Genomic DNA, 15,783 nt, shown 5'->3' with positions numbered 1-15,783 from the left:
AAATAAAGACCTTTACATGGTAGAAAACTGTATTTGGTTTAATGTGGGACATAAAACAGACTTCAAACAACAACATTATTATACAAAAAGGCATTGATCCCTTTTGCACTATTAGTTAGATTTACCAGTTTGCGGACGTCCTCGCTCCAGACCTCTCCAGCATTGGGGTGTTCGGACATGAGGGACACACCGTACAGCTGAGTGAAGAGGTTATTCAAACCCTCCATACAGGCACCAAGAGAAAAATACGGACTGTACAGACTGGGCTCTATGTTGTACCTGCCATGAACAAAACAGAACAAAAGGATTCTATTATTAAAAAGTCTTATATGACTGAAGATTATTACAGTGTCTGGAAAATATTGTCTCCTGAATTGTTTTGTTGCAGCCTTAATTTAATTCATTTTATTTTATTGTATTCATATTACATATTTATTTTCATACTCTATTTATTTACTCTTTTGTAAACGTGACTGAAACACACAGTATGTACTCTGTATTTGTCCTGTGCGGGTGAATTAAAGTAGGGGCGGGACCACAGGGATATAAGTAGATGTTGTGAATCTGGTGTGTGAATTTATTTTATTAATTTATTTATTAATTTATTTATGTATTCATGTATTTATTTATTTATTTATTTATTATTATCAATTTAAATTATTTGAATTTATTCTATTTTTTTTGTTTATTTTATAATTTTATTTATTTATTTATTTATTTATTATTATCAATTTAAACTTTTTTAATTTATGATAATTTTTTATTTTTTTATTTTTTTATTTTATAATTTTATTTATATTTTTTCCAGCTTAGAGACAGGTTTGCGTTCCTGCAAGGCATTTCTGCCTGTTGCAACTTCGCCAGCGCCAGGGTACCAGCTGCAGGGTCTTTAGCTGGGAGCCATCCATCATAGATGTTGAATCCCAGAACATCTCAGGATGGTGGGGCAGTGGCACCATTTCTATGTTTGTCTCCTTGCAGTCTGGCTAAAACTCCCCTGACCATTACACATGTGTGATATCAACTGGAGGTACAAAGCCACAAGACTGGCCTAGCTCAGGGCGAGGGGGAGGGCATGGGGGGGCGGGGGGGCACCCATGCTTAAAATGGATGCATTCATGCTGCTATGAGGCACTTTAGATAGAGACCACCAAACCAAAGCACTTGCTTAGCTTGAACACCACATCTAGTGTATTATCAGTGATGAAAAGCAGACTGCTGCTGCTGCTGAGCACAACTCTGTTTACCACACACACACAATCTGTGCCTCATTTCTATACGACTTGAACATTTTCCAGGTCAAATGGTTACTGATGGATAAGCAGAGATAACGAGAAGAGTGAGTGATGGAGAGAGAAAAAGCACAACATAGAATTTTTTTGTGAGAGATTAACAGCTGTTGGGTCTGTGTGTGTGTGTGTGTGTGTGTGCGTGCGTGCGTGCGTGCGTGCGTGCGTGCGTGCGTGCGTGCGTGCGTGCGTGCGTGCGTGCGTGCGTGTGTAGCAGAAAACAGAAGCAGCTCAGAGAGGAAACCGCTTTATAATGAAATCATCCTCAATCTCTTCAGAAATGTCCTGCCAACTAGCAGAGCCCAAAGCCACAAACAGGAGAAGACTAGAAATGTGTGGCCGCCTGACAGAGAGGAAGTCAAGCCAGCAGATCGACTCTGGGAACAATCACCAACAACACATGGTTTACGCACACGATCTGCTGGCCGCTTAAATCCAAAAGGACACATGAGGGATTCATAATATCTGCAATAAAGATTTTTATTTAAAACTTCTCTGGAACGTTTGGCCCGTCATGTTATTTATTAGACTCTGGTGAGCGCTGGGAGGGAAAAGTGCAGTTCATTAAGAACGGAGATATCTGTCAAATGTTGAAGACACTCAATGGGACTAATAACAGCTAATCGTATGAATATGGCAGCTTGAATTTTTAAGATTGAGTTGCTGATTGCCAAAGATGATCACCGTTTAAAAGGAGTTTGAAATGAGAAACTAGTTTCAGTAACAGGATCTCTGATGCATGTTGTTTCCCATCTCTCCCTTCCCTCATCTCCTGCTATCTCTCTGCTGGATCTATCTAATAAAAGGCATTAAAACAAGTAACAAGATCAAAACAACTATTACAACATAGAAGCAGCTGTTGGTTAAGGGCGGCGGTGACTAACAATTTTGTATTCAATTTCCAGATGTCTTCCATTCTTTCAGTCCAACACCAAAAGATCTTCCATTTACAGAGTTATAAAATTCATTTGGGGAAGCTGGAAACTGTGAATGTTTGGGTTGCAAAATACATCTCTAGGATGCATTTTTGCCAAAGTTTGTCACATTAATATATGATAATGACACATAAATACAGGTTTTAAGGGGAAAAATACATGCTATTTTTATTCACCAATTACTACTGTGACTACTACATTGAAAAAGATTCTTCAAATTGATAGGGTTAAAAAGTGAAATCTCATCGCTAATCATATGCCGCATAGTTTGTCAAGGTCAAATTAGGCAAAGAGCAAGATAAAGCTGCAATGATTAATTGATTAGTTGTCAACTATTGAATTAATCGGCAACTATTTTGATAATCGATTAATCGGTTTGAGTTATTTTTTAAGACAAAAAAGTAAATATTCTCTGATTCCAGCTTCTTAAATGTGAATATTTTCTGGTTTCTTTACTCCTCTATGACAGTAAAATTAATATCTTTGAGTTGTGGACAAAACAAGATGTTTGAGGACGTCATCTTGGGCTTTGGGAAACACTGATCGACATTTTTCACCATTTTCTGACATTTTATAGACCAAACAACTAATTGATTAATCAAGAAACAACATCAAATGAATCGTTAGTTGCAGCCCTAGAGCAAGAGACGAGAAAAAAATGTGTAGTCCTCATGTTTAGGAGTAACAACTTGACCACAATAATGTTGTGTTAAATGTTTAAGGAGCTGCAAAATGCACTGGAAGTAAATGGCAATGCTGTACGGAGCAACAAGTAATGCTGGGCCTAAAACAAATACTGGGATTCAGAGCCTAAACATAAACCTGCCACAGCTACAAACACTAAAAAATGAAACCAACAGACTGAAGTAGAAGATTACACCAGATCGTATTGTCCTGGATTAGAAAGGAGTTGGTTAGAACACTAAGACAACTCCCATGCTTCTCCCTTAACACCTTTTATAACATCTGACACCTGAGGATGAGCGGAGACCCAATAACAACTTCTACCTCGCTGGAATATGAAATTACAAACATCTAAAAACCAAAACAAAGATACTGATCAAGATGACTTTATCAAATGACAGCGGGCTGGAAAAATGAGGAGATATCAACGACTCACCTTTCAGCACGCAAGACGCCACTGAGGTACGGATGATCCCACGGCATGAGCTCCTATAAAACAACAACACCAGGAGTATTTTATTTACTTGTGATATCAAACAAATGACACTAAAAAAATAAACAAAACTGAATTATAGTGAATCTAAAATGGAATGAAAGTAATTAATGTAAAAAACAAACATCACTTTAAACCTGTAAAGAATGTGTTGTTAACTAGGAGTGTCGCGATATACCGGTATTGACGATAACTGTGATATTTAAAAATTAAATATTGATACAATGTTAATAATACACATTTGATAATATTGTGTAAACAAACAAGCCTCTTAAATCTCTACCTCGGTTCACTCATTTTGAGTGTAATTAACTTTCCAAAAAAAAGAGACTAAATCCACAATAAACACAGTTAAAGATGACTTTGATTGTTATTTCTTTCAAATCTTCTATAGATATCGCAATAATATCGATATTGTGAATTCTTTTGGCCACGATAATCATGTCGTGACAATCTGATATTGTGAAAGCCCTACTGTGAACCAAAAAAAATAAAGAAATCACTCACAGAATTACGAGGGTTGAGTCTTTCCTTCATGTTCTTCATCATCTTAAAGTCTTTGGCGGTTCTGTGAGATAAAAAAAGAAAAAGAAAAACAAGTTATGAGCTAATTGACTTGAGGCATTCGTTCCAGTCTGAACCCACCCATCTTTACTCAGGGTCAAGGGGCCAGAGCCTTGACAGGCTCACATTCATACCTGTAAGTCATTTAAAGACTCAGCTGCACCTGACTTGTATATTTTTGGGCTGTTTGAGGAATCCAGATGTTAAAAGGTGACTCAGGGAATGTGACGAGGAGAGAGTCCACACAAGGAAACAATTCATTCAACTAAGATTAACACAAGACAAACAATGGAGTGGGTGGATCAGCAATGAAAGGAATAACCAAAAGGGAGTCAGTCAGTGCATGGGATGAGACCGTTTCTGAACACTTGTGATCAGTATCCAAAAGTGTTATATTGCAGGTGTTTTTTTGCAGGAACACAGGAAAGTGACAAACATAGGACAGTTGTATGGTCAATATGACATGAAATTCAACCCCTGACCCAAAGTAGCTACACATTAAAAGGTTGATCTCTAAATGAGCACCAAAGTTCTTCAAGTGTCCCAACAAGGTGGCTCTGACTTTACAAATTTCCAGCTACCAAATGCAAACAAACTGGAGTATAAGCACTTAACTAAAGTAACATACCCACAGTGTGTGTGTGTGTGTTTGAGAGAGAGGAGGGAAGTGAAGGTGGAAGGTAGGCTAATGTTTCTGTAAGTTTAATAACAATTAGAAAGTCAAATTTATGAATGAAGCTTCAAACTACTCGGTGCAGCCCTACTTTGTCATATTTTCTTTTGATTACCGTCAGATGAGCACGTTGTCTTGTTCGTCTCCAAAGCATCGTCTGTTTTTCTTTTTGTGCCTGTTAAATATCTGTCCATTCTGTAAACCTACAGACTACCTGTCTGATGTATAAAGAGCCAATTTGACGTCAAAACATTAATTGCGCATCACATTTTCCCCCGGTCACGCACGCCCCACCTGTCATGCCTCTGCACCCCACAGTTTGAGAACTACTGATCTAAGAGAACATTGGATGCTTAATATTTTTTCACATCTTTAACAGAACATTTTAAGAGTAGACTGTACCTGTCTGACAGCTTGTCTGTTAACAACTGAAGAAAGCTCATCACCGTCTCTGCAAAGGGTAACAAAAATTAAGTATGCAGCATGCGAAACAATCTGAGACTAGTAACCAATTATCCTATAGCAAATACTGAAACATCAATTACAACCATACAGTTACAGAACTGACTATTGATAACTGTATTGATGCTGAAGCAAAGAGACTTCTTATTAACCTGGTGTTTTGGCCATGGTTCCCTTCAGGGCTCTGTGTCCGTAGGACTCGTAGCCCACCAGTTTGGCCAGTTTGTATCTGCATTTCAGCAGCTCTTCCAGACACTCCATCAAATCTGCATTTGGATAAAGGTAAATCCTGTACGCAATTTCTCGCACCTACAAGTGAAAGATAGGACGGAGCAAAATTCATGATACAACATCATATTTGAAAAAGCAACATATCCACAAAAGTGTAGAAGAAGAAAAATACAATCTGCTAATTAAGAGTTTATGGGTGTCACAATATACCGTCTGTCTGGATGGTGCTTTTAGCCTCCCTCAGGAGAAACATTGGCATTAAATAAAGTTCTTGTAACTGTGTATAACATAAAGATCTTAAAGTGTCAGAAATATTAAAAACATTAAAATTAAAGTTATTAACTTTGAGAGAGAATACTTTTATAGCTACCAGAACGGCACCCTGCTCAGCAAATGCTGACTCGAGGCTGGAGCCAATATTTAATTAATAAAAATGCACACAAAACTTCTCTTAGCATTTTGGAAGAGAATTGTATGACTCATCAGGACAGAATAGGCTACTATCATTTTAAACCTGCCCTTACATCCAGTCCCATAATCTGACATATGGTAATGGCGCCACCTGCTGAGCAAGAAGGAGAAATGTTCCAGTGATAGACCAAATAAAGAACATACCAAGTCATCGGAGGAATCTGCATGTAATCCCCCGACTTGGATGAAGCTTCCTTCAGCTGCAAAGTGCAGGTGTAGATGCTCAGGAATCGCAGACCTGGCAATTCTGTTTGGCAGGTGAGAGCCGACCAGAAACTCGTTGTTTAGATCCAACAGCTTCACGTGAAGTGCGACTGCCTCTTTCCTCTGCAGAGAGAAGAGCAGCAAGTTCAGTAAATCTGTTACACTGTACAGGGGAGAGGTTTATGTATTATTGATAACTTGTCTTTATCTCACCAGTTTGTCATCCAGATGAATTCCACTGATCTCAAAGTCGAACATGAACAACTCTGCCACTCGTCTAGAAAAGGCAGAAATACATCAATAACTTACCATCATTGGACAGATTATCATTATATATTGATATAATTATGGGAAAAGATACACAATAAATCCTATATCCATATACTAAATAAGATGACAGTAAAATTACCTTGAATCAGGGTCCAGCTGAGCCACAATGTTTGGGTTGTCCAGCAATGTTTTTAGGCTCTTGCATAGCTCAACGTTGGTGTTCAGCCTGAAACACACAACCACAGTGCAACTCAAAATCTGTCTCCACTGAAGCTTGCAGAAAAAAATATTTTAATGACCAGCATTATTACTGTTTATTATTACTGCACAAGTTTTCTTTTTGATCATAAGCTAAATGTGCTGTGGTGTTTATTTGCAGTGTGCAGCTTTGAAAGATTTTCGTAAAGATGCCTCTTACTTCTCCACAACCGTGCCAATCTCTATGCAGGTCTTCTCTGCAGCCTCGCGAAACGCTGGATCTGGATGTGCTACTTTAACAAAGTCTGCCTGCAATAGGAAGAAAAATGACAGTTGGCTTACAACTCAACTCAATGCACAATACATGAGTCGTAGGTAGCAGCACAGTTTCAAGTTTATCTCATATGCCTGTATATAGCACTTTAAAAAGCAAACAATTTTGCACCGGAGTGCGTCACACAGACAGAAATATATACCTACACATATAAGCATATGTGCATATACGTGGAAATAGAATAACATTAAAATAGAAACAAGATTAAACCCAATTTAAAAACATGTTAAACAAAATTAAACCTGCAGTAGGTAGAATATTTTTGGCATCATTGGGCAAAATTTCCATAATAACCTTTCAGCATATTGTAATTCAAGCGCTCTGAGAGAGAACTAGACTTCTGCACCTCCTCATGGCTCATGAGTCAATCTAGCCATGACAGGAGACTTTGGCCAATCACAGGTCATTTCAGAGAGAGAGCGTTCCTATTGGCTGTTCATTCAACGGAGGCAGCTGTCAATCACTCGGGAACTCCGATCAAACGGTCTAACTAGGCAGAGCTGATCAAATATGAATCAATATTCTGTTACTGTAATGCCTATTTCTCGCAGGAAATGGTAGCCTGAGAAATGCCTAGTTAGGGGTAAGTCCAGCCTGGATGATATGATTCTTTCTAGATCAGAAGATGATACGAGATGCCTAATTTTGGAGCTGGTTCTGAGTTGGACGAAACTGGACCTGACAACAGAAGTTTCAGAAGTGTTAAATGCTAAGGTAAGAAACGCAGAGGCCAGTTTATAATGCAACGTTTTAGCACATTTGGAGGGTGCTGAACTCACCAGATCAGCCACTTTACACAACCCATCTGAGAGCTGGTCAAAAGACTCGACTGTCTCAACCCCTGGAGGACAAGAACACACTTTGTCCACCAGATGCTGTGTGTTCTTCAGAGCTGTTTCTGTGGCTGCCTGGAAGCCTGCAGGACAGCTGAGCTCTGGCACTCCAAACAAACCCTGCAAACAGAGGTCAAACAAACATTCAGACACATATACAGACAGACTGGGAATGTCATGACATTTTTTTACCACCAACTGATGCAATCTCTATTTACATTATTTCATTGAGAAACATGCATGCATTCATTTTATTTATTTGCACATATATAAAACTGCACAAAATCCAGTCAATGAAAAGAAAACAAGAAATGTGTAAGGAGAGGTCAAATGCCACAGGCTCCCCAGGAGAAAAAAAAAAACAATAACCAAAAAGGAAGATCTAAACTAACATAATTTTAAAAATACAACAAAAGTTAAACAACAAAAAAATACACAAAATGTGCAGAAAAACCAAACCAAACAATGGAAAACAATCAAATAAAAACAATGAAATACATAATAAAAAAACAGTACAGAAGAAAATAAAATATATCTAAACATATCAAAAGATAATTACACATCATTAATTAAATGTGATGATGATTTCCTTTTAAAATGTTCTAAGGATAACGAGCTCTTTGATAATTCATGTAGCAGAGTTGACACATTTTAAGACAATAAAATACAGACCAGGTTTTTCTCCAGCAGGTTCACAGGTCTCCTGTGAGGTTTGGTGTTGAAAGCAGCTCCAACTGGAGACCATGTTGTCACATTTCTAACAACATGCGTCCATAAACTTCTGTGCTTCACAAAGTAAAGTAACCTTGTACACCCAGACATGTTGTAGTTAATCTGCTGTCCTCTCTGATGATGTGTGGTGAAGCTGGTGGTGCTCAGAGGCTGACAGAGGACATGCTAAACCTTAGCTTCAATGTTTGCAAAAGCTGGAAATCAAAACAACGTTAATATACTCTAAACCTTTAGCATCAGGGAATATGAAACGCTAACTGTTTAGTTGTCATGTGTTAAGTGCGTACCTGTCAAGCCAACACAAACAACTGCTCACATGTTAGCTCACTGGCTATCTAAGTATATCTAAATGACTGTAGCACGCGGTAGTTTCGTTAAAAAATAACTTATTTAAATACCTATTTAATAAAATATCTTCATGCCAAATAGATGATAACGAAACGATGTATATTATTCGGAAAGGTGCTGCATTTTCTAATCTAATATCGCTAAATAACAATAACTAAAAACTGTAGAAGTCACATGTGTCGAAAGTGCGGCAAGCTAACGTTACGTGATGACGTCACGGAGAAGCGTCGGATGGTACTTGTTTTTGAAGCCCCTTCATAATAAAAGCAGGTCAAATGTCGTGCACCAAAAAAACAAACACTCTTTTTCAGTCACATTTTTTTATCAGTTTTGGCAGGATCTTTACAGCTGCTTAAATATCGCAACTGGCAATCCTTCATTTGATTTATTTCATGTTTTGATTTATATTCACTTTACTGTCTTTTGATTGTTTTTTATTATCCTTTTAATTTTTTTCTTTTAACTTATACTTTTATATTCTTTTATTTGATGCAATTTGTGCTCTTTTATCTTGCTTTTATAAACGTGAAGGCACTTTGAATTGCCTTTGTGCATGAAATGTGCTATATAAATAAACTTGCCTTGCCTTGCCTTATTTGGATGGTGTCTCAAAGAATGTGTTGGATATGGTAAACATAATTATTATTCTGGATAAATATCATATTCATAAATGCAAATGGGAAAACAATAAACTCTCCTTAAGTTGTTTCAAAAGTGAATGCAAAAGCTACTTATCATCTATAAAGCTGTTATCTAGGAATAGTCAGTCTGTTAATAAAATATCTGATATCATGTCTAAGTCTCTTTCATTTTAAATTATATTATAATAATTATTATATAATATATAATTATATGTATGTAAAAACTGACAATAATCTGATATTTTCAGGTGGAATTTCATTCATTCATTCATTCTCACTGTGCAATATCATTTTACACTTAAATAAAGACAACAAAGGAAGCAAAGTGTAATCGGTTTTAGTTGTTATTTCATCTGGAAGCTGATAAATGATTTATCAAGAAATCAATTATTTTGTCCTGCGGGATCGACTCAAAACATTTAATGGAAACATTCAGTACCAAAACTACATGCACCCTGATTGTCTCTATATTCAATCCAATTATTACCATCTAGATAAATTTAAGTCTTAAAATATAGACTTGAAAATACAGTAGTAAATGTAATATAAATGATTTGATGAACATATTTGGAACTAGCTTACTTCCTTTAAGCATATTTCCCAAAATAGTGAACTATTCCTTTGAATTTTGACATAAATTCCTTGGAGGCAGAAATATAATCTCTTTGTCCTGAGCTTAGATTATAATGTCAGAGCCAGAATAAAGCCCCTTTCACAAATAATGCATATCTATAATTGCATTTCTTACTGTCTGTTGTTTATACCTGCAAAGGATAAACTGAGCAAGACAGATGCAATCTAACTACTGTAGAATCATGATGTCAACGGATAAGATTTAAGTCAAACACAGAATACACCTTGAAATGATGTCTTTATTAATATGAGGAATAACTCATTCATTGCACTCCACAACCACATTGCGTTAATAGTTTTCCTGTGAAATCGATTTATTAAAGGTGTAGTACGAAAAACATTAAGCAAAATGTCATAAAGCGACTGTATTTAGAAACCTCCCCATAAACAAAACTAAACCATGTGACTGGCAAAATGTTTTAAGTCAACTCTGAAAAAGAATTTAATACTGAAAGGAGAACACAGGACAACAATAAAAAGGTCTTCCCAATATGAGAAAATCACAGTATTTTGCAGTAAGTACTTTTGGTTACTCGTACTTGGCAAAAGGGTACCAATTTGTGACATATGGCAAGACAATGTAGTTAAATGTAAAAAAAAAAGAAAGAAAGAAAGAAAGAAAAATAAAAAAGCTCAAATTTAAATAAACGTTTTGCTACTGACTGATTGACAAACCTCTCAGACGATGTCATTCTCAATCACATATTTACATCTATTCACTAGAATACAACACAAAACTAATAAAAAAGAAATGAAATGGTATGGGGGAAAGAACTCATATTCGTTCATTTGGCTCATATCAACTCATAATACAGTCAAGCATTAAGTGTGTGGATTTACAAAGGAGTGCTGTAGTCAAAAGTCTGAACATGGATTTGTTTTGTCCCAGTGAGTGTGCTTGGACATCTGCCGACCTGGAATTGTTTCTTGTCCTTACCTTAGCTCAAAAAACAACTGCATGTCTGAGACTACAGTAAACTTATTTGACCCCTGAGTTTCTAATGCAAAACTAGTGTATGAAATACCTCATTACAGTGTATCTTAGTGCAAGCCATTAAACAGAGGTATATTAGATAGCACCCAAGCTGACAAGATTCCCCAGAATGGTTACTCTGCTGGCCCAATCACAACAAGCAGTATGGGAGGTGGTGATTTGCTCTTTATCCTTGTGAAAACCAGCAGTTCAAATGCTTGAATTTGTATAACATCTATAAACATGTTTTTCATAGAAAATATAAATATCCCTGAATGAAACAGATTCACAGCATTTTCTCTCGAGGACTCCAGTGCTACTACCATAACGTGGCCGTCAAGTGTCTTTACAGGTCTCCAGTTAATGTCCGTCCTTCCTCTACAGTTGTACGTCCTTTACTCGCTGTCGTGATAATTCACTGTCCGCTTCCCCCGGTTACGGGTGTTCACGCGCGTCTTTCGCTGCAGTTTGCTGCCCGACCCCTCGCTGTTCTCCTCCTCTGAGGAGGAGCGTTGGCGGCGCTGCCTTAGCTGGCGGCTGGCAGTCCTTACACCAACCTCAGCCCGTTTGTGACTTTTCCTCTTTGGACTGCTGCGGGACCCTGAGCTGGCAAACGAGTTTTCAGAGGCTGAAGACGGCTGCTTGCTTTCTGCGTCAGAACTGTGATTGCTGTTGCTGTGGCTCTCCTTTCGTTTGTGTTTTGGCCGCCTCGCTTCCTTCTTCTTGCTCCTTGAACGACCGGCATCTTCCTCCTCCGCCTCTTCGCTGGAATCAGCCTGGGAAGAGGTGTCTTCCTCGTTGTGGTTACTTTCCTCTTGTTTGGATTCCCTTCTGGGGCGCTTTGAGGAGCTTGACTTGCTGTTTTTATTGTTCTTGGACTCCTTCTCTCCGTCCTTCTCTGCATCTTCAGAGTCTGAGGTGTAAATGCGTTTTCTGCTGGAAGACATCTGATTCCTGGCTTCATTGGGAGAGGTTCTGTTACCCTCTCTCTTATTATACCTGTCTTCCCTCGACGCTGTGGCTGTTTTGTTACCGTTTCCCTGTTTACGCTGGCTCGCAGACACAGAGTCTTCCTCGGAGAGGGAGTTGTCACTGATGTATTTCTTTTTTGGTAGGGCTCGGAGACTTAGCCGTCTTTTTGATGTGTTGTCTGAATTATCCGACTCTTCGTCTGATGAGCCAGTGGAGCGTTTCCTCCTCGACTTCCTCTTGGGTTTGTATTCCTGCTCAGAGCTCTCTGAAGCGGAGGTGTCGCCAAGAGGCCGTTTAGATTTGTTTCTTGTTGGCCTCTTTGACTTGGTTTCAACCTCAGATTCCTCACTGGAGTGATTGCTTTCTACTTTGCGTTCTTCATCTTTTTTCAGTCTTTTCTTGCGTAGGCTGGATCTCTTTGGGGAATCACTGAGTTCCTCTGATTCAGCACCATCCAGTTTATTAGTTGAGGCAGATTTTTGTTTGTCTTGGCTTTTTGACGGTGAAACTTTACACTTTTTCTTGGAGTCCTTGTGGATTGCTTCCTCCACATTTCTTCCATTTTGGTGTGGGTGTTTCTGAGATCTGTGGTCTTTGTCCTCTTCATCTGAGCTGACAGGAAGTTTGTGTCGTGTGGTCCTGCGTGGTGTGTCCTCCTCCTCCTCCTCTTCATCCTCCTCACTTGTAATCCTCTTTTTCCTGGTTGCTGTGCTTCTAGAGGGTTTCTGAGATGAAGAAATTTCATCTTCTCCAGAACTCTCCTCTGCGGCATCCTCTTGCTCAGAGTTGCTGTCAGACTTGTGATGTTTTGCACTGTGTCCGTTCAAGTGGGTCAAAGTATCTGCAGAGGAAAGGAGAAAAAAGTTGAACCGATTAGAGAAACTTTCGTCACAATTCAAAGCAAGAAATCCAAAACTAATAATGACCGATGACGACATTTCTCACCATTTCCCTTAGTCTTAACAGCTTGTCTTGATGTCCCCTGTTTGTTGGACCTCGTGTCTCCATTCTGCTGATTCTGGGAGGAGGATGAAGCATCACTGTCATTGCCATCCTCCTCGTCCTTGGATTCATCACCTGATTTCTTTGCTTTACGAGAGGCTAGAAAGAGAAAGAAGGGTAGAATTCAGCAAAATCTATCCCGTAAGCTGCCTAAAATGTAAAAATACAAACATGTTTTACATGTATTTAAAGGACTGTTTACAAGATCTAAGAGCATGTAATGATTACAATCTAGTATTGTATGATAAAAGTACTAAGAACAGCATCTGCCTACCCCGTCTTGATGGCTTTTCATCAGAATCTGAGCTGCTCTGGATCACTGCGGTGCGTTTGCTGGTCCTGACTGTGTAGGAAAGGCGGCTGCTGCTCCTTCTCGGCTGCTCCTCCTCTTCCTCTTCCTCCTCATATTCCTCATCTAACGCTTCGAGAAGTTTCATCTTATTAACAGCTGCCCTCGCCGTCTTTCTCTTGAGTGACCTGCGAACCGTGACTTCCTCGTTCCTGTCAGAGCCCTGAGATGTGGCTCTGTTAGAGTCCCGGTGGGGACGTCTCTCCCTGCGAGACGACCTGTTGCTGTGACCGTTCATCTCTGCTCGGCCCTCTGAAAACATGCCATGCAGAGGGATGTTTAACATATTAGCTGAAGGGTTTTGTGGTTCGGCGAGAGCGAGGCTAAAGACGGTTGTTGTAATGTTTACCTGTGCGCTTCCTGTCTGCACCAGCACTGTTTCTGGTCAGCCGTGTGCTCCTGCTGTTCTTACTCCTGCTGGGGTAACGACGACGTGAAGACTGAGAGGACATCTCTCCATCCTCTCCGTCTTCACCTTCACTGTCCTCCTCCTCCTCTTCTTCACTATCGCTCTCTGCAACTGGCAACAATAACAATACACAATTTAAGAATGTCACACTAAAATCATTGTGCTTTTTTCTCTGATCCTGATGACAACCCCTGAGTTTAATGAGGCGTGATTGAAAACTAGATTTTAACATGAATACTTGACTCCTGACCTTTTTTCCTTCGCTTGGCACGGTTGTTTCTTGTAACTCTTGCTTTCTGTCTGAGTTTATGGCGCCTTGAGGAACCAGGACGTTTCTCCTCCTCAGACTCACTCAGCTCGCTCTCACTGTCAGACTCTGAAATAAAAATAAATAAATTACATTTTATACATTACATTAATTTGACAGGCACCTTTGTCCTAAGCGACTTACAGTAAGTGATTTCAAACTCAAAAGCAACCAGAGCCAGAGAATTGTAAACGCGACCCTCCCAAATAAACTGCTGAAAGCGTGTTAGAGAACTATAGAATGGAAAATACTTTATTGCTTATTTTTGTGTGCAAACGGCAGAAATTTGTCTTTGGTTTGCATGAGTCAAATCTGCTATTAAAGAGGGTATATTAAAACAAAACATATGACATCCAAACAGGACACATAAAAACACAATACACAATAGAAGCTACATTAAAATGAGCACTAGGTACTCAATGGTGAAGACTGAATTAAGGTGAAATAAATCAATATAAAATGTTGTGTGCTGAGGTAGCAAGCTGGCTTTAAAAAAGTAGCTGTCCTTACTGTTTAAGATATTTTATGGCAACAGGGAAAACATTTTTTACTACATTGCAATTGATGAAAAATGTAGTGACTGTGCTGTCCTGACTTCAGTGAGTAGTTCATTCCACCGCTGTGGGGCCAGAACAGAGAATGACAACACAATGACACCACAGGCTCTATTTATCACAACACAATTCAGTGACAAGTCAAACAACTTCACTTGCTACAGTATCAAACTTCACAAGTTATTGCACTTTGAGAAACAATTCTCTAAAATGTTCTTACTGAACAACATCTAACTTGGAGAAGCTAACACATTGTTAAAAAAAAAAAGCCACGATGAGACTACTGTTAAAGAACCTACTAAGAGGAAAACTTTCTTTTGTACCTGGTGTTGATGAAGCAGCTTTGGAGCCGGAGTCGTCGTCCGAGGAGTTGTGACCTGAGCCCCTTCTTCGACTCCTCCTGGGTCTCTCAGGAACAGACACTTTGGCTGAGGTAGATTTGGTCATTGACGTCGGCTCTACTTTTTCCTGAGTTTTTTGAGCAGGTCTCTTTTGACTTGAGAAAAAGAACAATGCAACTTTTCATCAGACATGGATATGAACAGGAAACCATATATGTTGTTGCCTGCTCTGACTACTTGCACCTTAATTTTTTCCCATCACATTATTGTTAAGCATTTGTTCTCAAATTGTGCACAACTCAAACAGACCTGGTTGTGGCGTTGGACTGATCCTGCTGCTGCATTTTCTTGCGGAACCTCTGACTGCGACGGAGCCTATCGCTGCTCTTGATGGCAGTTTTGTACTCAGATGTGATTGTTCGGATTTGCTCCTCAAAGAAGGCAGAGATCCGCAAGGTCATACTGTAAATCTAGAAGAGAACAGAAAAGGTGAGTCAGATAAGCTCAGACAGAAGTCAAAATGTATGTTAAATGACTTAAAACGTCATTCCAAAATATGTACCCAAAGATGATTTCATTAGAAGAACTACAACCATTACATTTATTGATTATGTCTTGCACTGGAGAACCGTTATCCTGACATTTCTTTCACAAGCTTGAATTACCCCTGCTTACCTTGGAGCGTTTATTGGGTGTGTAGGCTTTAGCGTTAGCAAATATTAGCCGGGTGTCTTTGCAAAGCTCTACAGGGTTTTCATAGCGGTCTTCGAACAGGGTCCTTTTCACTGTTTCAAGGTCCATTGGTGTATCAATGATGTTATGGTAGTCCTGATAATAAGCACACAAAACAGGATTTAGACTTCATCAAAAACACTCAAAAA

At 39.0% G+C, this 15,783-nt stretch overlaps 2 protein-coding genes across 4 annotated transcripts in view; both read right to left on the bottom strand.

Annotated features, from left to right (window-relative positions):
* Positions 1-8,934, bottom strand: part of LOC119491838 (mitochondrial intermediate peptidase-like) — a 34,216-nt gene extending 25,282 nt beyond the window's left edge. Inside the window, exons 1-12 of one of the 3 annotated variants that reach the window (XM_037776077.1) lie at positions 8,661-8,934; positions 8,314-8,567; positions 7,588-7,761; positions 6,695-6,783; positions 6,416-6,502; positions 6,220-6,283; positions 5,947-6,129; positions 5,253-5,409; positions 5,041-5,089; positions 3,909-3,969; positions 3,345-3,397; positions 126-279 (exon numbers count right to left, since the gene is read on the bottom strand). In XM_037776077.1, the coding sequence (XP_037632005.1) occupies positions 126-279; positions 3,345-3,397; positions 3,909-3,969; positions 5,041-5,089; positions 5,253-5,409; positions 5,947-6,129; positions 6,220-6,283; positions 6,416-6,502; positions 6,695-6,783; positions 7,588-7,761; positions 8,314-8,463 (1,221 nt within the window). In that variant the 5' untranslated portion in view covers positions 8,464-8,567; positions 8,661-8,934. Of the gene's footprint in view, positions 1-125; positions 280-3,344; positions 3,398-3,908; positions 3,970-5,040; positions 5,090-5,252; positions 5,410-5,946; positions 6,130-6,219; positions 6,284-6,415; positions 6,503-6,694; positions 6,784-7,587; positions 7,762-8,313 lie in introns of all 3 variants that reach the window. The other 2 variants (XM_037776078.1, XM_037776076.1) reach the window with 2 other exon arrangements.
* A 1,282-nt stretch (positions 8,935-10,216) lies between these two features.
* brwd1 (bromodomain and WD repeat domain containing 1) overlaps positions 10,217-15,783 on the bottom strand; it is a 28,614-nt gene continuing 23,047 nt past the window's right edge. Inside the window, exons 37-44 of the mRNA XM_037775189.1 lie at positions 15,578-15,730; positions 15,212-15,372; positions 14,885-15,057; positions 13,951-14,076; positions 13,641-13,811; positions 13,217-13,543; positions 12,886-13,041; positions 10,217-12,781 (exon numbers count right to left, since the gene is read on the bottom strand). Of these exons, the coding sequence (XP_037631117.1) occupies positions 11,364-12,781; positions 12,886-13,041; positions 13,217-13,543; positions 13,641-13,811; positions 13,951-14,076; positions 14,885-15,057; positions 15,212-15,372; positions 15,578-15,730 (2,685 nt within the window). The 3' untranslated portion in view covers positions 10,217-11,363. The remainder of the gene's footprint in view (positions 12,782-12,885; positions 13,042-13,216; positions 13,544-13,640; positions 13,812-13,950; positions 14,077-14,884; positions 15,058-15,211; positions 15,373-15,577; positions 15,731-15,783) is intronic.

Source organism: Sebastes umbrosus, chromosome 7, assembly GCF_015220745.1.
Source record: "Sebastes umbrosus isolate fSebUmb1 chromosome 7, fSebUmb1.pri, whole genome shotgun sequence".
In the NCBI taxonomy this organism is placed as follows: Eukaryota; Metazoa; Chordata; class Actinopteri; order Perciformes; family Sebastidae; genus Sebastes; species Sebastes umbrosus.
This window is presented reverse-complemented; position numbering and strand designations above follow the sequence as displayed.